The 21,380-nt window shown below is 56.8% G+C and overlaps 12 protein-coding genes across 12 annotated transcripts; 10 read left to right on the top strand and 2 right to left on the bottom strand.

Annotated features, from left to right (window-relative positions):
- The first annotated feature begins 202 nt into the window (after nt 1–202).
- QBC33DRAFT_573246 (signal peptide peptidase-domain-containing protein) lies at nt 203–2,562 on the top strand. The gene is made up of 2 exons (XM_060430695.1): nt 203–1,219; nt 1,279–2,562. The coding sequence occupies exons 1-2, from the start codon at nt 291–293 to the stop codon at nt 2,129–2,131; spliced, it is 1,782 nt and encodes a 593-aa protein (XP_060279760.1). The 5' UTR covers nt 203–290; the 3' UTR covers nt 2,132–2,562.
- QBC33DRAFT_549281 (uncharacterized protein) lies at nt 2,563–3,902 on the top strand. The gene has a single exon (XM_060428957.1). The coding sequence runs from the start codon at nt 2,609–2,611 to the stop codon at nt 3,491–3,493; it is 885 nt and encodes a 294-aa protein (XP_060279759.1). The 5' UTR covers nt 2,563–2,608; the 3' UTR covers nt 3,494–3,902.
- Nucleotides 3,903–5,718: 1,816 nt separating this feature from the next.
- QBC33DRAFT_549279 (putative peptidyl-prolyl cis-trans isomerase-like 1) lies at nt 5,719–6,780 on the top strand. The gene is made up of 2 exons (XM_060428956.1): nt 5,719–5,849; nt 5,934–6,780. The coding sequence occupies exons 1-2, from the start codon at nt 5,817–5,819 to the stop codon at nt 6,387–6,389; spliced, it is 489 nt and encodes a 162-aa protein (XP_060279758.1). The 5' UTR covers nt 5,719–5,816; the 3' UTR covers nt 6,390–6,780.
- On the bottom strand, nt 6,644–8,559 carry QBC33DRAFT_240401 (uncharacterized protein). Its single transcript, XM_060422906.1, has 2 exons — nt 8,156–8,559; nt 6,644–8,050 (listed from the first exon to the last, which is right to left on the bottom strand). Exons 1-2 carry the CDS (start codon nt 8,222–8,224, stop codon nt 6,959–6,961), a joined length of 1,161 nt encoding a protein of 386 aa, XP_060279757.1. The 5' UTR covers nt 8,225–8,559; the 3' UTR covers nt 6,644–6,958.
- Nucleotides 8,560–8,865: 306 nt separating this feature from the next.
- Nucleotides 8,866–10,731, top strand: QBC33DRAFT_549276 (uncharacterized protein). Its single transcript, XM_060428955.1, has one exon. The coding sequence runs from the start codon at nt 9,105–9,107 to the stop codon at nt 10,440–10,442; it is 1,338 nt and encodes a 445-aa protein (XP_060279756.1). The 5' UTR covers nt 8,866–9,104; the 3' UTR covers nt 10,443–10,731.
- A 194-nt stretch (nt 10,732–10,925) lies between these two features.
- On the top strand, nt 10,926–13,021 carry QBC33DRAFT_549275 (Adenylosuccinate synthetase). Its single transcript, XM_060428954.1, has 6 exons — nt 10,926–11,077; nt 11,143–11,153; nt 11,222–11,296; nt 11,415–11,445; nt 11,501–11,921; nt 11,984–13,021. The coding sequence occupies exons 1-6, from the start codon at nt 11,043–11,045 to the stop codon at nt 12,695–12,697; spliced, it is 1,287 nt and encodes a 428-aa protein (XP_060279755.1). The 5' UTR covers nt 10,926–11,042; the 3' UTR covers nt 12,698–13,021.
- Nucleotides 13,022–13,962: 941 nt separating this feature from the next.
- On the top strand, nt 13,963–14,352 carry QBC33DRAFT_562664 (uncharacterized protein; the record flags this gene model as incomplete). Its single annotated transcript, XM_060430222.1, has 1 exon — nt 13,963–14,352. One exon carries the CDS (start codon nt 13,963–13,965, stop codon nt 14,350–14,352), a length of 390 nt encoding a protein of 129 aa, XP_060279754.1.
- A 344-nt stretch (nt 14,353–14,696) lies between these two features.
- Nucleotides 14,697–16,330, top strand: QBC33DRAFT_240304 (alpha/beta-hydrolase). The gene has a single exon (XM_060422905.1). It carries the CDS (start codon nt 14,961–14,963, stop codon nt 16,221–16,223), a length of 1,263 nt encoding a protein of 420 aa, XP_060279753.1. The 5' UTR covers nt 14,697–14,960; the 3' UTR covers nt 16,224–16,330.
- A 223-nt stretch (nt 16,331–16,553) lies between these two features.
- Nucleotides 16,554–18,026, top strand: QBC33DRAFT_549268 (uncharacterized protein). The gene is made up of 2 exons (XM_060428953.1): nt 16,554–17,070; nt 17,154–18,026. Exons 1-2 carry the CDS (start codon nt 16,996–16,998, stop codon nt 17,691–17,693), a joined length of 615 nt encoding a protein of 204 aa, XP_060279752.1. The 5' UTR covers nt 16,554–16,995; the 3' UTR covers nt 17,694–18,026.
- Nucleotides 18,027–18,165: 139 nt separating this feature from the next.
- On the top strand, nt 18,166–19,172 carry QBC33DRAFT_549266 (SOH1-domain-containing protein). The gene is made up of 2 exons (XM_060428952.1): nt 18,166–18,466; nt 18,535–19,172. The coding sequence occupies exons 1-2, from the start codon at nt 18,347–18,349 to the stop codon at nt 18,811–18,813; spliced, it is 399 nt and encodes a 132-aa protein (XP_060279751.1). The 5' UTR covers nt 18,166–18,346; the 3' UTR covers nt 18,814–19,172.
- On the bottom strand, nt 19,044–19,897 carry QBC33DRAFT_549263 (uncharacterized protein). Its single transcript, XM_060428951.1, has 3 exons — nt 19,741–19,897; nt 19,370–19,656; nt 19,044–19,285 (listed from the first exon to the last, which is right to left on the bottom strand). Exons 1-3 carry the CDS (start codon nt 19,748–19,750, stop codon nt 19,250–19,252), a joined length of 333 nt encoding a protein of 110 aa, XP_060279750.1. The 5' UTR covers nt 19,751–19,897; the 3' UTR covers nt 19,044–19,249.
- Nucleotides 19,898–20,291: 394 nt separating this feature from the next.
- QBC33DRAFT_580942 (ankyrin repeat protein) lies at nt 20,292–21,122 on the top strand (the record flags this gene model as incomplete). Its single annotated transcript, XM_060431234.1, has 3 exons — nt 20,292–20,318; nt 20,375–20,543; nt 20,647–21,122. 3 exons carry the CDS (start codon nt 20,292–20,294, stop codon nt 21,120–21,122), a joined length of 672 nt encoding a protein of 223 aa, XP_060279749.1.
- Between the last annotated feature and the right edge of the window lie 258 nt (nt 21,123–21,380).

Below are 21,380 nucleotides of genomic sequence, written 5' to 3'. Positions count from 1 at the left end.
GATGGAAATGAGAGGCCTTTCATTTTTGAAGACATTAGCTCTTTCCCAGAGAACCTCTTATGTCTGGGGTTCTTTGAAGCACATGAAACATGACTTTTCATCTTAGGCAGGTGTCGCCCACCATGGCGGGTCTGCACCTGCTATATTGAATTACGTAAGCAAGGAAACGAAGCACACCTCTACATAGTCACCTCGTTGTCATCCCCGGTTCCATCCTTTTTATATCGGGACAACTACAAATAGGTAGATTTCCAAGTTGTTGATCTTCCCGGTCTCCCGAGGTCGTCAGTATGTCTTCATCAGGTACGACTAGCACGGCCCTGGCGAATGGAACGGGCGACACTGCTCCCAGCTCCAATGCCACGACTGCATCATCATCTTCTACATCGCAAACGATGAACATCCTCGTCCATTGGGATTTCTTGGTCCTTACCGCACAGATCACCCTGAGTGCGATGGCCATCATCTGGCTTGGAGCGAATAGCTCCCTACGGCGGCCGCCCTCCGCCGCTCCCACCAAGCGCAAGGGCAAGAAGCGAGTCGAGGAGGACCGGTTCACAGAGGGCTTCGTTGCCTCCGACGCCATCATGTTCCCGCTCCTGGCAGGCACCGTCCTCATTGGGCTTTACTACCTCATCAAGTGGCTGCAAGACTCGGACATACTCAACCAGCTCTTGCGGGCTTACATGTCCGTAATGTCCGTTGCGAGCCTGGGCAAGCTCGCTGCAGACGCATTGCATTTCCTGACGACCATGGCGTTCCCAAGCATCTGGTCAGATCGAACCGGACGGCTCTACAGGATAGATACCTCGAGCCGGCAGCAGTTCCTGGTGAGCGGAGACGACGTCGCTGACACATCCGTCGACGACAAGAAGTCCCCGTTCCCTGGCCGGTTGTCTGGCGTGTCGTTCTCGGAGAAGACAAACAACGCTCTCTGGGAAATTCGACACCTTTTCAAGGAAGAGTGGACGGTTCGCATGGCATTGCACGGTATTGCCAAGGGTCATGTCAACATCAAGCTGAACGACCTCCTTGGCTTCCTCTTTGCCATTATGACGACTATGGCGTACTACTTGACGGGCTGGTACTGGCTCTCCAACATCCTCGGTTCAGCGTTCTGTTACGCCGCCTTCACCATGATTTCGCCAACTTCCTTCGCCATCGGCACCATGGTATTGGCGGGACTCTTCATTTATGATATCGTCATGGTTTTCTACACGTAAGCTCTTCCCACAGTCTCCTTCCTCAGAGGTCCCTGGACTAAACGCATCCTCTTAGACCTTACATGGTCACAGTGGCCACAAAGCTTGATGTCCCCATCAAACTCATTTTCCAAGGCCCCTCGCGATCGAGCATACTTGGTCTCGGAGATATTGTCGTCCCCGGCATCTTCATAGGGCTTGCATTGAGATTCGACCTGTGGAGACATTACACGGAACAAATCAAACGCATCCCGACGGAGTTGAAATCAGAGTTTACCGGCGAGACGCCAGAAAAAGTGGTGACGACGACGGAAACTCAATACCGGTCTGTCAAGGCACCGTATGTCGATCCTCGGGGGCGCTGGGGCGATCGTATATGGACCGCGACGAATTTGACGAGTATCTTCTCCACGCCAACGGCCACGCCGACTCTCGCTGCTACCGCATTTTCTAAGCCATATTTCTACGCATCGATGGCTGGTTATGCCGTCGGAATGCTGCTTACCTTGACCATGCTTTTGGTCTTCAACCGAGGTCAACCCGCCTTACTCTACCTCGTTCCCTGCGTGACCGGAGCGGTTTGGATGACTGGTGCCGTTCGAGGTGACCTGCATGATATGTGGACTTACACTGAGGATGGAAGTCTGGACACGGAAGATGTTGTCGTCGAGGTGGATGGCAATGGCAACGTGGTCAAGGAGATCACCGAGAAGGGTGAGAAGGAGGACGAAAAACACGTGAAAGACGGAAACGGCTCGGTCAACGAATCGGGTATTGCAGAAAGTTCTACTGCCCGTAGAGCGAGAAACCAATCAGAGAAAGGGGAGACGCGTGAATCCCCAGCGGCAACTTCGAGGCCCGGTGAGGGCTATGATGTGTTTCTATTTTCCATTACCGCTCCGCCCGCGGCGTCTGTCGAGGATGACTAGCTGTTTGCAAACCAAGGGCTGAGTGAGGTTCCGGGCACTTGCGTCGCAGTCTAGCGGTTTTGCATGTTTTCCATGGGAGGGTATGGTCGGCGTTGGGCAGGAAGGGGGGAACGACATAGACACTAGCCGGCATTGATATCTGATAGGTACCTACTTGAGCGAGTAATTCCTGCTGGGGCGAGCAGGTATGTGTGCCATTCATTCGAGATACCGCAATGCATATTCCGGACCGAAACCCTATTTGAGTCTGCGCTTCGTTTTAACTCTGTCCATATCGAACGTTAACGACTTCCACTGCTAGAGACAGCTGCACCTTCCGTTGGATGAGAAAATGGGTCTTGAATTCGTTATATAGCAACTAGCCCCTCAGAACGGGTTTGGACGCGCCATATCCTAGGAACTTCCCCCTTATCTACCTTCTTAGTCAAACAGTCTACCAGGACATGGTCACCAGTCTTCCCTGTCTCACCCAGGAAAATGATTTCTTCGGCGAAGCGCCCGCTTGAGCAGTCAGCGGGGGACCTCGAGTTGCCACAATGTAAGCGGGCCGCCATCAAATCTCTCCTCAACTACGATCCTTGGTCCCCGCCCCGATCAAATCTGTCGGATGCGGACATTCAAAACAACGCCAGCTCTCCTAACTCAGTGGCCATCAATGCTCCCTCAAACCCCACGACCTCCACCCACTTCCCCATCCCCATGCCAAGCCTCGACAATGAGGGTTACCTTCCCCCCTACGAATCATACCCGGAAGGGCTCTGGGGTTCAGATATAAATTACGCCGGTCCTTCACTCAACCGTCCCGTTCCTCCGCCTCCCATTGCCACCTCCCCTAACGTCGCCGAACAAGGCTCGGACTTGGACAACCATCGGGCAGACGTGCCGGACAACGCCTCGCCGGACTCGGACTCGGCCGGCGACCGGAATGCCGAGGACGACGACTGGCAGGACGACGACGACTACTACGACGAAGAAGAAGAAGCTAACGACGACGACTACGATGAGAAGAAGCCAACGACGACGACTGCGACGACGAAGAAGAAGAAGAAGAAGCTAACGACATGGCCCTGCCGACAAAGCTCGGCCTGGAGAACGTCTGCAACACGACCCGGTCAGAGATGGGCGACCAGCGCGCCCACACCGTCGGCCGTGGAGTCTCCTGCTCCACTTCCATCACCAGCATCACCACCGCCGCCGCCACCTCAACCACCCCCGTCGGCGACGACGGCGATGATGACTCTCACGCAGGCGAGCCCTCGTCCCTACTATAAAAAGCCTACGTACCTCAGCCGCGACTTCGCTGCGGACGGACGCGGAGGTGCAGGACGGGGTCATCTACCAGCTTGCACGGCACCTTTGTGAGCGGCCGTCTCGTCGTCTCCTCGGTGGGGGAGAGCTGTTTCCTTGTGTTTTCCCTTTCCTTTTTTTCTTTTTTTTCTCCCCTATCAAACTGGGTGTTCGGGGTTTCACAGGGGATGGGGGGCAGAGAGTTGAGGCCCGGTAGAGAGGAGCTTTGCGTTGTATTTCGCCACTCCATTCTGATATGTGTTGTTTTGCACTTGGTGTTCTTACTTGGTGTTCTTGAAAGGCGGACGGAAGGGCAGCGATACATATCAGGTGCCCGTTATTTTTTAAATAGCAGGCTGTCGCAATGCAATTTTTTTTTTTTTTTTTTTTGGAGAAACCACGATGTCGTCGTGTTGGGACGAGATATCTCCCGATGTTTCCTGTGTTGGCCATCTCAGGATGCTGGGAAATATGGGGCGGTAAGGGGCGGGACTGCGGTAGGGTTGCTGGAAACATCAGCCTCATTGTTTCCCGGCTCCCATCTCACTCGTGCACACCATAAGGTCTCTCGGCCCCATTTCTAGTCGTTTTCTTAGTATTGTGATTGATATTACTATCGCGTTGTTTGTACATAATCTTGCCCAGGTAGCCTACATGGGGAGAACCATGTTATGCCCCAGGAAAATCCTATATGCTGCTTTTCCTACCTCGTCGTGTGAATAACTTCAAAATCATTGAGAGTCCTACCTAGTGACCACCAAAGGGACACAAGAAGACCTCCTAAATTATGTCATAGGGACTGGTATTTCCTGAGTGTTTACACGCTCTTGCAGGACCCCGTACCTCTTTGTTCGGACAAACTCAGAATCCACATCATAGTTCCTCGTTGACATGTTCCTCGTCGGCTGGACTAGAACTTGGATTGATAAGGAAATTAAGTGACCTGGTACAATAATGGGTGGTGTAATGGTCAAATGCGATGCTGACCGTCACACCTATGACAGCCACCTCTGGGTCTGTTCTGAAGGCAGGCATTTCGATCCTTGCACCACCCTAATACACTTTTTTTTCCTTTTTTTTTCCTTGATTTTTTTTTTCTTTTTGGTTTCTCCTTTCACTTATTCCATAGCAACCCTCTGACCGAATATTTTCATGCTTCCCCCGCCTTGACCAAACCTGACCCCAAAAGCCAACGTGAACCACACAAGCATGCACCACGACAGACTCAGAAGGTCCAGGGAACAAGAGTCGCTCCTCCTTCCAAAGCCTGTACTCCGGAAGAAGGGTGATCCCTTCGCTGCCTGGGCGATTCCCAGGTCAGGAGAGCTCTCAAGTTTCGCGATCTCTTGGTCTTGGATCCTCTGTCGTTCTGAGAGGGAAGACTATGGCGTGAGTCACATAGGGGTCCGCCATGCCATCCGGGCCGGGGGAGGGGATACTCGCAGGCGCTGCCTACAACTACGGTCTACTGCCAAGGAGGGAATGCTCCAGGGTAAGCTCGGTCGGTTATCCGATGCGCCTGCTGAGTTCTGATGGCTCGGTTGGGGAGGGGAGGCAGTGATGTTGTAGAGACTCGAAGTAGATATGTACCTATCATGGAAGGAGCAGCTGGATGCCGTGTACTATTGGAGTGAGATAGGTACGAAAGCGGGCGTTACCCGATGGCGCATGAGAACGGGACATTTAAAAGTGCGTCTTGTTTTGGTAGGTGCCAATTACCAGTTTCCAGGGGTTAGTAGCCCGACACAGGGTCATGTTCGCCGGAATCATGGAGTTGCAATCCACTACGTGCCTCTCCTCAGGGGAGGGCCTTCCGAGCCCATTCCTTCCAATTGCTTGACATCTCCCGAGAGTTTTATCTCTCATGGTTTGCTCTTTCCTCTCATCTAAAGGATCCCATAATTGTCATGCCCACAAGCCCGTTCCGCATCTCCGAGAAACGTGGCACAGAGGGGAATCACCCTGCAGAAAAATGCATGTATGGGAACCGGCAAATGCTCCTATTCACTGCCAAAAATTATAACTGGGGGTACCTATCGGCGTCTCTAAATCTAAACTTCATAATAGTCTCAGGGTCAAAATAGCCACTTTCAAACCATCTCGGGGCCGAGTGACAGAGTAGGGAGTTTTGAGGAGGTTTAATTTATTTTATACTTGCTCCTGTCTCTCGCCTTCCTAGCCTTGCAGTAGGACGAACGTGCTGTGCCACAGTGACCCCATGCCAAGTGTGGCGCAAGCTACCCCATGTGTTCAGCCTTGTGTGATATGCAACTTTTGTGACCCCACTACGATTCAGGTACCAGACCACCTTCACAGATCTTGAGGAATTGGGCAATAGCCGAATGTGCACTTGAAGCTCCAATTGATATCTGTGGCAGTCTTCCCCTGGATATCCAAGATGGCCACCAATGTTGCCCTCGATACCTCTATGGTAAGCCACCCCTAGATTCTACCCGACAGCAACACACCCCACCTCCCCCAACCAAAGATTCCAGCCACTAACCCTCCCCCCCAGGGCACCATCGTCCTGGAGCTCTACACCAACCACGCGCCCCGGACGTGCCGCAACTTCGCCACGCTCGCGCAGCGCGGCTACTACGACGACACGGTCTTCCACCGCGTGATCCCGGGCTTCATGGTGCAGGGCGGCGACCCGACGGGCACGGGCCGCGGCGGCTCGAGCATCTACGGCGACAAGTTCGCCGACGAGATCGACCCGTCGCTCCGGCACGCCGGCGCCGGCGTGCTCAGCATGGCCAACGCTGGGCCCGACACCAACGGCAGCCAGTTCTTCCTCACCCTGGCCCCCACCCCCTGGCTCGACGGGAAGCACACCATCTTCGGCCGCGTCAGGAACGGCATGTCCGTGGTCAAGAGGCTGGGCCTCGTCAGGACTGGCGCCGACGATAGGCCCGCCGAGGAGGTCAAGATTATCAAGGCGAGGGTGTTGGAGGGGGAGGAGGGGGCGTGAAAAAGGTGGGGAGATGAAAAAAAGAAAAAAGAAGGTGGGGGGGAGAGGAATAGGCTTCGTCTAGTAGTGAGATGGAACGGCGCATGCACGGCGTTACGGGCGTTCACAAGCGGGTGTCTATACGGGATGGCAAAGTCGAGAGCAGGTCGACGAGAGCTTGGGACATAGAACGTGTTCTATTTGTATTCCCATCATATACAGACTGATCGCTATGCCGCAGCGACCTTGAAAGTAGCTCCCAAAAAGTCGATGCCGAATGAAAGGCGGGGGCGTGTTCGTGGGGTGTCTGATACAGAACTCCAATGCCGAGAATCGCAACGCCCTAGAAACCTACCATCCAGGGATGCAGTGACCACCATGACCCCCCAAATCAAATGCAAAGAGGTTTAACACAAATAACAGGCTCAATTCAGGAGTGATGTTGTGAGCAGTGCAATTCAGTTTTCCAACCCTCAAAATCTCTCCACTGTAGTAAGTGGTGAGGCCGAGACAAGATAGGCTGCGTCTCTCAGTCAACCTAGCTTGTATTTCGAATAATGAGGTGACGATGACGATGACGGATGACACACTCATCGTGGAGGCGAGGACAGTGTTCCGGACGACTCGGACTCAGCATCGGCTTCTCTCCCGTTCTTGTTGGGAGCGGGCGAGGATAAGGACGGCTTGCCGGCTGCAAACTTCAGCTTCTTGGCCGGCGATGGGATCTTGGAAGTGGACTTCTTCGGCGCCACCTCAACACTCGATTTCTTATCGTCGTCGTCGTTGTTGACCTTGTGCTCCACACTCAACAGTGAACTGCCCTTCACCTTGTCCTTCTTCAGGCCCTTGGCCTTCAACATGACCTTCTTCGGCATGGCTGTCGCCTTCAGCTTCTTCTTTCTGGGATTCGTCGGGTCGGACTCGTCCGCATCCTCGTCAAACTCGTCGCCATCCCTCTTCCTGGGGCTGGCAGCCCTCGAACCCGGGAGCGGGGTGCCCTTCTGGCTCGACGGCGGAGTGCTGTCGTTGTGGCCGTTGCCGTTGCTGATCTTCTGTGCTGCCGCCCTACTAGCATTCCGCCCGCTGTTCCCAATGCATGAACCCATGTGATTGTTCAATCTCGTGACCAGGATGCATCGTTTGCACTTGCTACACGTAGCCGAGGGGAATGAGAGCACGTTCGGCGGGCGATCCTTGGAGTCGGGGGTCGGTGTCATGCCGGGCGAGTCGCTGTTCGGATCCAACTTCTTCTCCATATCCTTCTTCTTCTTGCCCCTGCCAGGCCCTGGCGCCACCCAAGTCTGGCCATAGATGTCGAAGCCCGGCTTTTCAATGAACGGGTGCTTCTTGCAGTAGACGACGCCGGGCTCGGGCTTACGTGACCCTTTACCGTCGGTGGGATGGAGCAGTCTCGGCAGGTGGCATCGCGGACACAGTATCTCCTTGGTCGTCTTGAGAGGATTGCCTTTCAGGGTGACCTTCCCGTCTTCGTATATCGCGGCGTCGGTCTCGATCCGCACATCAGGTTTCGAGTCTGGTGTCGAGGCTTCAGAGGCGTCGGAGGCCAGCTTCTCGACGCGGATGGCAGCTGTAGCGGCGCGGGCTGTCTTCTCGTCCCGGTGGACTTTGAGGATCAGGTCATGAACTATGTTGTACAATACATCGTCGAGGACAGCATGGGCCTGCAGCAACGGAATTGGAAAGCCGGTATTAGTGGAAAGGGATCTCTCTGCATTTTCACCCCGAAACCAGGGAATGAGATGGTGGTGCAATCGGCCATCACTTACAAGCCTTTCCATGTTATTCGCATCGTCGGGAGCGACGACGACTCCAGCCTTGCCCGTTTGCGATGTCATGCTCGTAGTGTGCTGGTTCGGAATCGGTGCCTGGCCGACGGTGCGGAGTCGGGCAGACAGAAAACACCTGAGGTTTGGTTTGGTCGACTGAGATGGTTGGCTGGAGGTCGCACCTGACGCCCACGGTCCCAAGTGAGGCCAAAGTTAAAACCCACAGTGAACCCAAAAGAAGGTGCGAGCGCCTCTCCTCTTCCGCTTCGACGGGCGTAGGCAATGGGAATTAATTGCAATCCACCATTGCCAGAGCCTTGGTTTCCTGGACTGTGCGTACCGACAACCTGTGTAGTTTGGAAGGCTTGATCCGGGTGAACTTGGATCAGGCAGAAGAAAGCTGCCTCCAATTCAGATCGGATTCCAATAGCCAAATGCTCGGCGGATTTCCCCCGACGATTAAAGGGAAAAGGCTAACAGATTGGCCGTCATCGAAAAAAAGCAAAGGTTGGGCTAATAAGGTTACCATGTCAATGCAGGGCAAACGGAGGACAGAGGTACCAGCTTAGCAGGGCTCAGCGGAGTCTAGAGCACTAATTGATAGGGGGCACTCAGTGCGAGGACGTACCTGAATTTACGCAACTCCATCACAATTCACATTGTACCGTAGTACATGGTAGTGTACGCAAAACGGGGCATCCCATTGGCCTAGAGGCCCCAGCCGTGATTCCGATCCCGCTAAGCCAGTTTAGAGGCTCTTCCCAATCGCCGTTTGCGACCAAGAACGTCCAATGAGAAGGACGGGATGGCAGCGAGCATCGAAATTTGGAGACTTGCTGTTGTTGGAAACACGAAAAGTTAATGATTGGGAGTTGAGAACAAAGAGTCAGCATGATCTGCTCATGACATCCCACTTCAACTTCAACTCACCGCTCCGATCAAGCTCACAATGGACCCGGCCAGCAAACCGTCCCATGTCCAGCCATCAATCAGATCCTTCTTCCAACCCCGGCAACCCAATTACACAGCACCTCCACAACTCCCAACTGCCCATGCCGCGCCAAGCCCACCAGCGGTGACGAAGACGACGACAAAGGCCCAGCCTGCAACAGTGCCAATCCCTCCGCCGGCACCACCCGTGACCACGCCAACGGCACAAGGCCCGGCGTTTTCAATTCCAGCCTCCCTCCCAACCCTCCCTCCGCCCCCCTCGCTTCCGCCGCAGGCAAGCATCGTCCCCGTGCGCGAGCACCACATCTCCGCCCTGCGGCGCATCAACTCCCTCCTGCTGCCGGTGACCTACCCCGATGCCTTCTACGCCCGCATCCTGTCCCCGGAGGTGTCGGGCCTCTTCTCGCGAGCCATCCTCTGGCAAGATGAGGGAGAGCCCGAGCCCAAGGTAGTCGGCGGCGTAGTCTGCCGACTCGAGCCCTCCCCCTTTGTCGACCCATCGGGCAACCCGCAGAGCATAAGCACGCGCCAGCAGAAACCACCAGTCGGGCCCACCACCACCACAACCAGCCGCTACCACGCCATCTACATCCAATCGCTGGCCCTGCTCTCCCCCTACCGCGCCCTCGGCCTCGCCGCCGCGGCGCTGGAGAACATAGCCGGCACCGCGGCGCTGCTGCGCCAGATGGCCGACACCGCGACGACGACGACGCCCGGCCAGCCGCCGTCGCCGGGGCCGGGCCCTGGCCCTGGTCTCGACGTCGCCACCATCTACGCGCACGTGTGGACCGAGAACCACGAGGGCCTGCGGTGGTACGCGGCGCGCGGGTTCGCGTGCGAGGGCCCCGGGCCCGTGCACGGCTACTACCTCAAGCTGAGGCCGGACACGGCATGGGTGGTGCGGCGGGAGGTCGGTGCCGCCGTGCCGCCGCGAGGGTTGGGGGCTGTCTCGTCCGAGCTCGCGGCGAGGACACAGGCACCGGTGCCTGTATCACCCTCCAGCACCGTAGCCGCGGCGGTGAACCTACTCTCTTCTGATAGCAAGTCGGCGCCAGCGCAGGTGCAGGCTCAGACGCAAGCGTATACCCAGGCGCCGACGCCGGTGCCGACGCCGCCAACCGCCACGCCAAGCCCCGCGCCGTCGATGTCGTACCAGAAGGCGCGGCCCGACATGGAGTGGAACGACCTGCCGGCGGACATCATAAGCGCTGCGCAGCCGGGACGGGGCACACACCACCTCTCTGCGCCGGGGTCGGGAGCCAGCTCGTCGAGGAGCAGCTCGACGGGGCGCAAGAAGAAGGACCGGTCGTACCCGGCCGCGGCATTTGGGAACTAGTACGCGACGGACGCTGGGCTGGAGGTCGGACTGATGCCCGGATGAGTGGTCAAATGGGATATGGAATAGCTGGATGGGGGCGTATGGGCATTATAGGAGATGGGCTGGAATGAAGGGGGGTTTGCGATCTGCAACCCCTGAGTACCTTTGCTGAACGGTCGATGCCGCTTTTCATGGTTTAGGTTTGGATAGAATGGATTAAACATAGAGAAGAGTACTAGAGTCTTATAGGTAGTATACACAGACTCTTTCCAACGCATGCACATGGCCACTTCCAAACCATGTAGGGGGACGTTGTACTCGCCCAGTTCCGCTACGACGGGCCCGAATCAACGAGAAGTACATGTACCAACTGAGTAGACCTGGCTAGGTGCCATATTCCAAGTCCTCTTGTCGGCCGCTCCGATTCATTAACTCGAGGCCTTTTACGCAACTACTAAAGTGGGGGCGCACATGGGTACCATGTAATCAGTTGAAACAAAACAAAAAAAGGCAAAACCAACCCGATTCCACCATAATCAATTTTCCTCTTTTGTTTTCTTTCTACCGTTGGCCGAGCCAGTGTGTCATAAACAGTACAGATCCTTCGTGTCGTTAACCATGGCTACCATCGTTCTTGGTGTTCAGTGGGGAGAGTATGTAGTAAACCCACCGAACAGTGAGGGTTCATGAAGCTAATTGCTATCTCTACCCACTCTAGTGAGGGCAAAGGCAAGTCACGAGACCCCCCCCCCCCCCGCGCCGTCTCCCTGCCAACCAGAAAACTGACGTTTCTCAAGGCAAACTTTGTGATATCCTCAGCTCTGATGCAGACATCTGCGCAAGAGGAACGGGGGGCAGGAACTGCGGGCACAGTAACCAAGACCCCCTATCTGGCCTCGAGGCTACTTTCCGGAGCAGAGCAAGTGTTGCTGCTCCAGACAGCCCTGGCCGTGTCTCGACCAGTTACTGAGATATATGGTCTTCCGACAGCCGTCGTCGCGAATGGGGTTACCTACGACTTGTCGGTGCTACTGTCGGCCCCCCTTTCCACCCCTAAGCGTACTGACGTGCCGCAGCCACATGCTGCCCTCGGGCCTCGTGAACCCCTCGACAACCAACCTGATCGGGTCAGGGGTTGTCCTCCACGTGCCCACGTTCTTCTCCGAGCTCGCCACTCTGGAGCAGAAGGGCCTGCCGCGGGTCCGCGAGAGGCTCAAGGTCTCCACCCGCTGCGCCCTGAATCTCGACCTCCACGCCGTCGCGGACCGCATGCGAGAGGAGAACCTCGGTGCCAAGAAGATCGGCACCACGGGGCAGGGCATAGGGCCCGCCTACAGCGCGAAGGCGGAGCGGTCTCACTGCGTCATTGTCGCGGACCTCTTCGAGGATGGCGGCGTCTTCGAAGATAAGATCAGGACCCTGGCTCAGGTGTACGCGAGGACCTTTGGCCGGGACTTGATCGACTACGATGTCGAGGAGGAGATCTCGAAGTTGAAGGTTGGTCGTGGCATGTGTCTGACGGGAGTACCGGCACCATCCCCTATTCTAATCATACAAAGGAATACCGTTCCCAACTGCTGCCCTTCTGCGTGGATGACGTCGAGTTCCTCGAGGAGGCGCAGAAGCAGAACAAGAAGATCATGGTGGAAGGGGCGCAGTCGGCCATGCTGGACAACACCTACGGCACGTACCCGTTCGTGACGTCCACGTCGACGACGCTCGGCGGCATAATGTCGGGGCTGAACCTCAACCGCCGCAAGATCGACGCCGTGGTCGGCGTCCTCAAGGCGTACACGACGCGCGTGGGCGCCGGGCCGTTCCCGACCGAGCAGCCCGGGGAGGTGGGCACGACGCTGCGGGAGCGGGGCCACGAGGTCGGAGTGACGACGGGCCGGCCGCGGCGGTGCGGCTGGCTGGACCTGGTTGTGGCGCGGTACTCCAACGCGGTCAACGCCTACGACGTGCTCAACGTGACCAAGCTCGACGTCCTCGACACCCTCGGCGAGATCCGCGTCGCGGTCGCGTACGTGCACCCGGACACGCGCGAGACCATCGCCACCTTCCCCGCCAGCGCGGGGCTCCTGGACCGCGTCGAGGTCGTCTATAAGACCATGAAGGGCTGGAACACGCCAACGACGCACACCAAGACGTTTGGGGCCCTCCCTGTCGAGGCACGCGAGTACGTCAACTTCATCGAGGAGTTTGTCGGGGTCAAGGTTCGGTGGATCGGGTGTGGGCCGAGGAGGGAGGACATCATCGTCAAGGAGGATTAGAGGAAAGGACTATCTTGTCACGTTGCCGTCCGAGGTCGGGCGGATCTTGCTTCTGGCGTTGGTAAGTTTTACTCTTTCCCTTGAACTGACAAATGCCCGCAGAAGAGGTGGCGGGGCCAAGGTGGGAGGGAGAGATCCCTCCACCTCATTCCCCAACAGTCTCTTGGGAACGTAGTGAAGCATTATACCGGGAAAAATATTTAAAAACGGAACTCCTAAGTGCGTCTCGGGCCGAGTCAACGGCGGCAAGGCAATGCCGTGCAAAGTGGCTGCGAATTTGTTAGGCGATCGTATTGGTAGACAAATCATAAACTTGCTTGTTTGCACTGGACTCTGACTGGGACGGGCTCCAAGTGGAGATGTCTCAATATAAAGCCCGGGATGGCTAGTGTATGACGTGAGGCGAGAGAGAATGTCATAGTGAGACAGTCGATTTGCTGTTCTAAGTCAAGTATGCCGACGGACAGGTAGTTCCGTTGGATCTTTCTCGGTTCTAAATTCTATGTTTTTATGGCTGTCATGCAATACGAGTGGTCAATGATACGCCGCTTGGCTGTGCTCAGCTGTGTCTTTGAGTCGTCTCCTTCTGTCTATGAATGGCCAGCTTTAAAAATAAAATAGTAGGTTCAGCACCTATAAAGCAAGATTTAATGAGGCTGATTGGATGGCCTTGTAAGCCACCTACCTATTTTGTATCCCCTTCTTTGTCATGTACGGATCCGTAGTGCAAGTTGGAGCGGGCAAGTGGGGGAGATCAGAATGGCTGAAACCATGCATGTGTTTGACATTGAGGGGCTGGACAAAAAAAACCTATGACAACACCGACAGTTACGCCGTCGGACCGTGGTGTCAACCTTGTTGGTTTGTCAACTTACTTTGGTACTCTTACTGAGAGGAGCTGGCTGGGTCCAGTCGTGGCCTGTCTCTGGGGCCCGTCATGCAACCATTACCGCATCATTTAACATCTCTGGATCTCTGCTGTTGCTACTTGCATCCTTGCCAGCTCATACAGATCTGGGGTTGACACCCGAGACACACGCACGTTGAATAATAGGCCTCTGTTGGGGAGTCACCACCAACAGCCAGTCAGCCCTCTCTGCCCCAAACCTGGGCGCCTAGCTATATCTCGGCCTTTTGCCCTAGAGGTAGACCAAGTTTCAATCGCCCGCCTCAAAGGCCAGTGGAGCACACCCGCACACTTGCAACCCGTTCCTCCCGGTCCCTTCTGTCGCCGGGCAAACGGTGCAGTGCCGGCCCATCCAACCATGTCTCAACTCTTCCGACGGCCCTCATCCAAGGCCGCCGCGGCCGTGGCAGCCGACCCCGACCCGGACCCCAACTCGGCCTACTCGTCGCTCCTCGACCCGGTCTCGTCGATCCGCGGCGCCCCTCACCAGCACCGGCGGACCAAGTCGTCGCCCACGGCGGCCGGGGTCCACGACCAGCCCAGGCCGTGGCTGAGCACCCGCCCGTCGGCGCCGGCGGAGCGGCCGCCCGTGCGGAAGCTGGTCAAGGAGCCCGGGCCCGGGTCCGCGCGGCCGAGCTTCTCGCTCGAGCTGTCGTCGGAGACCGACGGTGCCGGGAAGGAGAAGGGTTTCGTCCGCAGGGGGATCGAGAGGTTGAAGGAGATTTATCGCGGGGGCGATAGGTCGTGAAATCGGGGGAGGCTTTTGGGGATTTTTTGGGCATGGGGAGGGTGTTTGCTTTTCCTTGGAGTCCTGGGGAAATGTGGGCATATCTTGCTTTTTATTTCTTTTTCTCTTTACTGCGTCCTGCTCCTCTCTGTTGAGAAATGTCACGGCTGGTGGAGCGGCGAGAGAAGATGGTCAATAACTGACCCCCGCCCTGCAAACCCGCGGAGAACATCTTATCCCGATGGCATTGATCAAGGCATATTCAGTGGTTAAAGCATGGAGCCATTGCATTTTATTTAGACGGGGCATAGAGGGAGTTGACGGATAGGCTAGAATCCTGGTTCATAGGGCACACGGCCACAAACTGCTTCTGCTTCTGCTCCTGCTCCTGCTCCTGCCCCTTCCTCCCATTCCCTCCTTCGTTCCGTTGCTTGGGAGTGGTATCATGCCGAGCTGTAGATCAGGGAACGCCCGAGGGGAAAACAAGTGGGGGGCGGGGCCGGGTAGATCGGCGGCAATCATCGGCGGCCGACGATTCCAATTTGCACCCAACCTACCTACCTAGCCTAAGTGGATCGGAATACCGAGGACGAGAAGCTGCCGGGGGGGAAGCCTTCTTGCTTATTGACATGATTAGTTGGACTCTAAGCCTCCGGCCGAACTCGGCCATTGGCTCCTGTGCCATAGCAGGAACAGTTGTCCTCTCGGTTGGGCTCATCCTTCGGCCGTTGCTCGCACATGGAAGCCGCAAGAAGCCGTGGATCTCGTCTCCGCGAAGGAATGTCCAACCACACGTGTCCGCGGAGGAAATTGAGAGCCATCCATACCATCCCGGTGTTCTTCCGGGGGCAAGGGATGTCCAAACTCCATACGGTGCCATTCATGTCTTCGAATGGGGACCGGAGGAGGGAGAGAAGGTGCTCTTGATGCACGGCATCGGCACGCCCTGCGTCGCCTTGGCGGATCTCGCGGGCCGGCTCGTCGAGAACGGATACCGAGTCATGGTATTCGACCTGTTCGGACGCGGGTACTCTGACGCGCCAGTCGACGTGCCATATGACATCCGACTCTACACAACCCAGGTCCTCCTCGTCCTCGCCTCCTCGAGCCTGGCCTGGACGGGAGACAACGGCTTCCACTTGGTTGGTTATTCGCTTGGTGGCGGGCTGGCTGTCTCGTTCACGCAGTACTTTGCACACATGGTGCGATCCCTCACGCTGATAGCGGGCGGAGGGCTCATCCGCAGGGACCATGTCGGCTGGGAGAGCAAGCTTCTCTACTCGGCGGGTCTATTTCCAGAATGGGCCCTCGAATGCCTTGTCCGTCGGCGCATCTCTCCGAAGCAAGCTGTCACCGAGGTCAATCTAGCCATCGAAGTAGCCCAGACAAAGCCGACGGCACGGCAAAGGAACAGCGATGCCAACGGAGGGTCGTCGTTCGACAGCGCCCTCCTCTCCAAACGCCGGCCGGGCCACACCGTCGCCTCCGTCATGGCCTGGCAGCTCGGCCACCACCGGGGCTTCATCCCAGCGTTCATGAGCACCATCCGACACGCGCCCATATACGAGCAGCGCCGGGACTGGGCGGCCCTAGGGAAACTGCTTTCGGCGAGAAGGGCCAGGGCCGGGGGACTCCTGCCGGGGCTCCAGGGCGGCAAGGTGCTTCTGGTGCTCGGGGCGTCCGACACCGTCATCATCAAGGAGGAGCTTGTCCATGACGCTGCAGAGGTGCTTGGGACAGACGGGTTCGAGGTTGCCGAGTTAGACTGCGGGCACGAGATCGCAATTGCGAAGGGCGAAGAAGTAGCTGACGAGGCTATACGTTTCTGGCAGAAACAAGCTGAGAAGGTGGAATTAGGTGGGAAATGGAGCGAGATTAGACCTGGAGAGTGAAAGGGCCAAGCACGTTGTAGACATTGCAAGCAACAGGTGCCACGACACAACTGCGGGTTTGCCGTTTGGGGCCTCTACGAATCATGAATAGAGACGTGCCGTTCGGCGTTCTGCTCCGGTACAGCACACACGGCAGACCTGCTTCGTATCCGTGCCGAGTGGCTTGGTAGATGCCATCGAGAGGTTCCTAATCCATCAGAGTGCATGCTTACCAATGGAACTTAATGAAGGTGATGTACAAGTAGGTACATACAGACTGTACTTGTACTTGTACTGTATTTACGCGTCCTACTTACGTCCACAACCCGTATATGTCTGCCATATGTCTACCATCGGGCTTCGCTGCGAATTGCCCAAATCAAACTTCGGATTTGGAGTGCAATCTTCCTGGGTTCAGGAACGGGCAGCTGCACCTGGACTAAGACAGGCACTACAGGGTCAAAGCGGGAAGGACCCCTGTTCCCTAGCCCACCCCAAGAAGCTATTGGGTGGATCATCATCTAAATCGGGCCTGGATCCGCAGTCTCACTGCCAATCAGAGGAAAGTGCCAGTGAGCTGACCTGGGGAAGGAGACGACAGCAAGGGGCATCTTTGGAGCTCTTATTAAAAGGAAGCTTCTCCCGACTTCCGTGTTCTTCGAAGCTATCACCTCTCTTCTTCACTCTTCAACCGTCATACTTCCACGATTCCATATCAATTCGTATCACTTGCTTCGAACCAATCTTCCTCGTCCACTCCAATAACTCTAGCATTCAGCTATTAATCACTACAATGAAGGCCGCTATCTTCCTCGCCGCCGCCGGTGTTGCGGTTGCTCAGAACCTCTCTGGTGAACCTCCCTGTGCCGTAAGTTGCTCCCAGACCTTGGTGCCATGCTCGCCTTCGACGAGTCGGCATCCCTGCCGGCCTCGGATGCTAACAGCACTCAGACTTCCTGCATTGCATCAGCCATCACCGCCGCCGGCTGCGATGCCAATGACCAAGGCTGTGCCTGTGGCCCGACCCAGACCGCGATCGCCGCTCTCGCCGCGCCGTGTCTTATCAAGGCCTGCACTGCTGCCAGCGACCTACTGGCAGCCCAGTCTGTCGGCGCGGAGCTATGCGTCGAGTACTCCGCCGGCCTGAACGCCACGGCCACCCCTACGGGCGCCGGTACGGGATCGGGCACCAGCGTGAGCGCAACCGCGACAGGCACCTCGGGATCCAGCAGCTCCGGGGGGTCGGGCACCACGACGGGCAGCGGCTCCGCCCCGACGGGAGGCAGCAACTCTACCGTCACCTCCGGGCAGCCCTCTAACACCAAGTCCGGCAGCCCTAGCACCGCGGAGAGCCCGAGCGGCACCAACGAACCCAGCGGTACCAACACCGCCGGTGGCGTCCCCACCGAGAGCACGAACCTCGCCGCGGCTGCCAAACCGCTGGCGATCGGGGCCTTGGCCGCACTGATGGCCGCCATTGCTGCCCTCTAAAGCGGCATCGGAACAGGTTGAACAGGCAGGAGAGAGATGGATGAGAGATAGGATTTATGTCGACATGTCGGATATGAAACGAGCCACGGGGACCGACCCCAAAACCTGGCTTGTTTATGAGGATTGCAGGAGCTCTCGATTTCGGTTTTGCTGTTTTCCTTCCGATCCTACCGGGAAGGGGTTGTGGAAATGGGAGAAGAGCCTGTTTCGTGGTTGTCTTCGATCCTGAACGGGACTGACTTTGGCGAGAATAACGAACATCTCGAGTTGAGAGTGATAATATTAATTAATACAACCCTCTCTCCCTTTCAATGGCATGCGCTACTTGCTTCCTGACATGTGAAGTCCTGCCCTTCCTTGTGCATCAGCCAGGTTTCTAGCTGTCCAAGTGTATCATTAGCAGGGGTTCCACCTACTGCGTAGACTCGGACCTAAATTTACTACCTACCTATTTATATAAGAGTGTGTACGCGCATATATTGTACTGTAGGTAGTGTCTCATGGACCCCATGGTCGCCACGAGGCTAAATATAGTGGGCACTGGGTAGTGGCCTGGCCCCACCTCACCTCAATCTCCGAATCCTAAAGCTGCATCGAGAGCATTGGCTCCCCCAAGTTGAGCGTCGAGCGCGTTCCCCAGACGCATTTTCGCGATGGCATCGACTTCGGCACATGAAGACGTTCTAATGGCGTCTCCTTCGGGGCCACCCCCTGTCCCGTCAGACAACGAGCCCAAGTTCGGTGGCTACACACGCTTCGAGCTGGAACTCGAGGTCCGTTTACTTTTGCTACTCCCCTATCGCTGGCTTCCCAACCTGCCGCTGACAAGCACCCTCTGCAGTTTGTCCAGTCTCTTGGAAATCCGTTCTACCTAAACCATCTCGCATCCCAGAAGCTGCTCACGAACCCGGCCTTTATCGCGTACCTCGACTACCTCCAGTACTGGGCCCGGCCCCCTTACCTGAAGTATCTGACCTATCCCGGCCCGACTCTGAAGAATCTGGAGTTGTTACAGCAGGAGAGGTTCAGGCAGGACATTATCAGCCCGGATCTGGTTAATGCGCTTGTCCAAGAAGGCATGAGTGCGGCTGTGGAATGGCACAGGGAAACCATCGCCTGAATGCCTCTCGCCTTTGCCCTGGGGCTGGACATGAGCATGGGGCGGGCGATCGTACAGACATTGAAGGACCCGATGAAGTTGATCGGGCGGTCCATGTCTTCTGGGGAATCCCGGGGAAGGATGCCACACGAGATGCAGCGAGGATGCCTGCCAGGTCCCGAGAGACATGACCCTCGCGATTCTTTATGCACGGTGACGAATTGGCGAGATGTTGATAAGGAACGACTATTGTCAAGGAATATAGACGAGGATTGGCTATGTATGGATGGATTCCGGAACACGGCGCAACCATCAAGGAAACTGGAAAACGAGGCCCCCATTCGGGGCAAATGATACCCATAATCAAAACAAAATTTCTGATCAGCCCCAACACCACGCAATGCCTGTGAAATCCACTGGTATAATTGACCCTCTTCCGCCGCTCATCCCAACCACACTAGTTCTCTCTCCAGCGATTCCCACAGGTCATGCACTAAACCCCAAACATTAGCATCCCCCTCGGCGCATAACCTTGAAAAGGGAAGAAGGAGGAGGAGGAGAAGAAGAGATCACTCACTTTGAAGAAGCTCGTCATAGGCTCGTCGGCGCTGCGGATCTGGACCTGGAAGAAGGCAGCCTCATCGCCGTCGCAGCCCTCGGCGGGGCACTGCTGCCTGCTCTTCTGGGCGTTATCCCAGGCCCCCGGGCCGCCGAAGACGTCCTCCCTCTCCTGCCGGACGAAGTTGCGCCGCGAGTAGATGGTCTGGTCGATGGGGTGCTCGTACGGGCAGGTGCGGCACTCCAGCCGGTTGCGACCCGTCTCCATGGCGGAGACGGTGAGGATGTTGGAGCAGAGCGGGCAGACTGGCGAAGAATGCTAGTCAGCTTGAGGTCTTGAATGGTGGGAGGGCGGGACGAGATGGGGGGATGGGGGCTGGGGGACCGTACAGAGAAGCATGCTGAGATATTAGGAGGGTACCGGAGTCAGGGCCGTATGTGTACAGTTCAAGGAAGGGCAATTGGTTTTCTCATCGAAAAGATACAGTCAGTCACCACATGCAAAAGAAAAAGGGCTACAAAAGCATCTAGTCAGGTACCTCGTCCCCCACCAACTCGCTGCAGGGATGCGATTCTAGTGCTTGCGACAAACGTCTGATTGGTTGTTTGTTTGAGCCATCCCGCCGGAATCCGTAGAAACCGCCCCTCCGAAGGCCCCTAGTCCACACCGGATCGCCCGCATTCACTGCCACCTCCTGGAACACAGCTTGCCAGTGACGCGGGCCAAAAGATTAAGAGCTGTGCTGCCCATCCCAAGAACGAGATAGGGCAAGATTAGCGGGATAGGCACTGCGACAGACTTATCTTCAGAAGTCGGCGTCTTCTGCTCCAGCCTTCAGGGAACATTCACAACACCACTGCCCCTCATCGCTCTAGACAGCATAGGTATCGAGTTGGGTTGGGTTGAGAGGCCAAGGAAGCCCCTGATTCCGTCATTAGCCATGGCAGGGCATGAAGAAGAACATGAGGTAGCTGCCTTCGGAAAGGAACCTTGGATGACAAGTACACAGCTAACAGCCGACAGGGAGCCTCGGTCAAAGAGCTCCTCATCGAGGCATGCAGACAGAACAACACAGACCTGTTGACGGAGTGCCTCGAGGCGAAGGGTGACGACGAGATCGCGCGCCTTCTCAACGAGACGACCACCGTAATGGGCAACCACCTCTACCACGAGGCAGCATCAAGAGGAAACTGTGAGCCCCTTTCCTTTCCAACTCTCGGCCCCTCCCCCCCTGCCCCCTTTCAGAAACCCATCCACAACGGAAACCTCCCACTGACCCCTCCCACCAAAACCAGACGAGATCATCGACCTCCTCCTCGACCAGCCCAACTTCGAGTGCGACCCGACCAACCGGCTCGAGGGCGACACGCCCCTCCACAGCGCGATCCGGTGGCTCAACTCGGAGCCCGAGGCGCAGCGCGAGTTCGGTTCCGCCCTGGTCGACATGATGCTCGAGGCGGGCTCGTCGACGCGCGCCCGCAACAAGGGGGGCCTCACCCCTTACCAGCTCGTCGACCCGCGCAACGCCGCCCTGCGAGACCTCATCCAGCGCCACGAGTACGCCACCCTCAACGCCGGTGACTTTGTCGAGGCGCCTGCTGCTGGGGATGGGAAGGCGGTGGGGTCGGAGGCCGAGCAGCGGGATGGCGGCTTCGGTGGCGGCGGCGATGATGATGAGAGCGACGAGGATGCAGAGTTTAGCGGGAGCGATGACGAGGAGCGGGCAGAGTGGGAGAGGAGACGGCGGGAGAGGAGGGCGAAGAAGGGTTGAATCTGGGGGGAGGGGACAAAACATGTCCACCACATGGGTTGATTTGATTTTCACCGTGGGGCCCCCCTTTTCCTTGGAGGAGCGGGATATTAGACAAGGCGAGAGAAGACGGCGACGTGATGGGAGCTGCGGGTTCCCTGGCTTGTGGGCACACTGTGAGAAGGGAGACGATCTCAGAAGGCCTGAACGATGCGCGCGGCGTCGTTCCGCGTCCTTGCAATAATATGGCGTCAAGGTGTGCATTCCGAGAATGCGTAG

Source organism: Phialemonium atrogriseum, assembly GCF_030411735.1.
Source record: "Phialemonium atrogriseum strain 8032-3 unplaced genomic scaffold QBC33scaffold_30, whole genome shotgun sequence".
Taxonomy (NCBI): Eukaryota; Fungi; Ascomycota; class Sordariomycetes; order Cephalothecales; family Cephalothecaceae; genus Phialemonium; species Phialemonium atrogriseum.
This window is presented reverse-complemented; position numbering and strand designations above follow the sequence as displayed.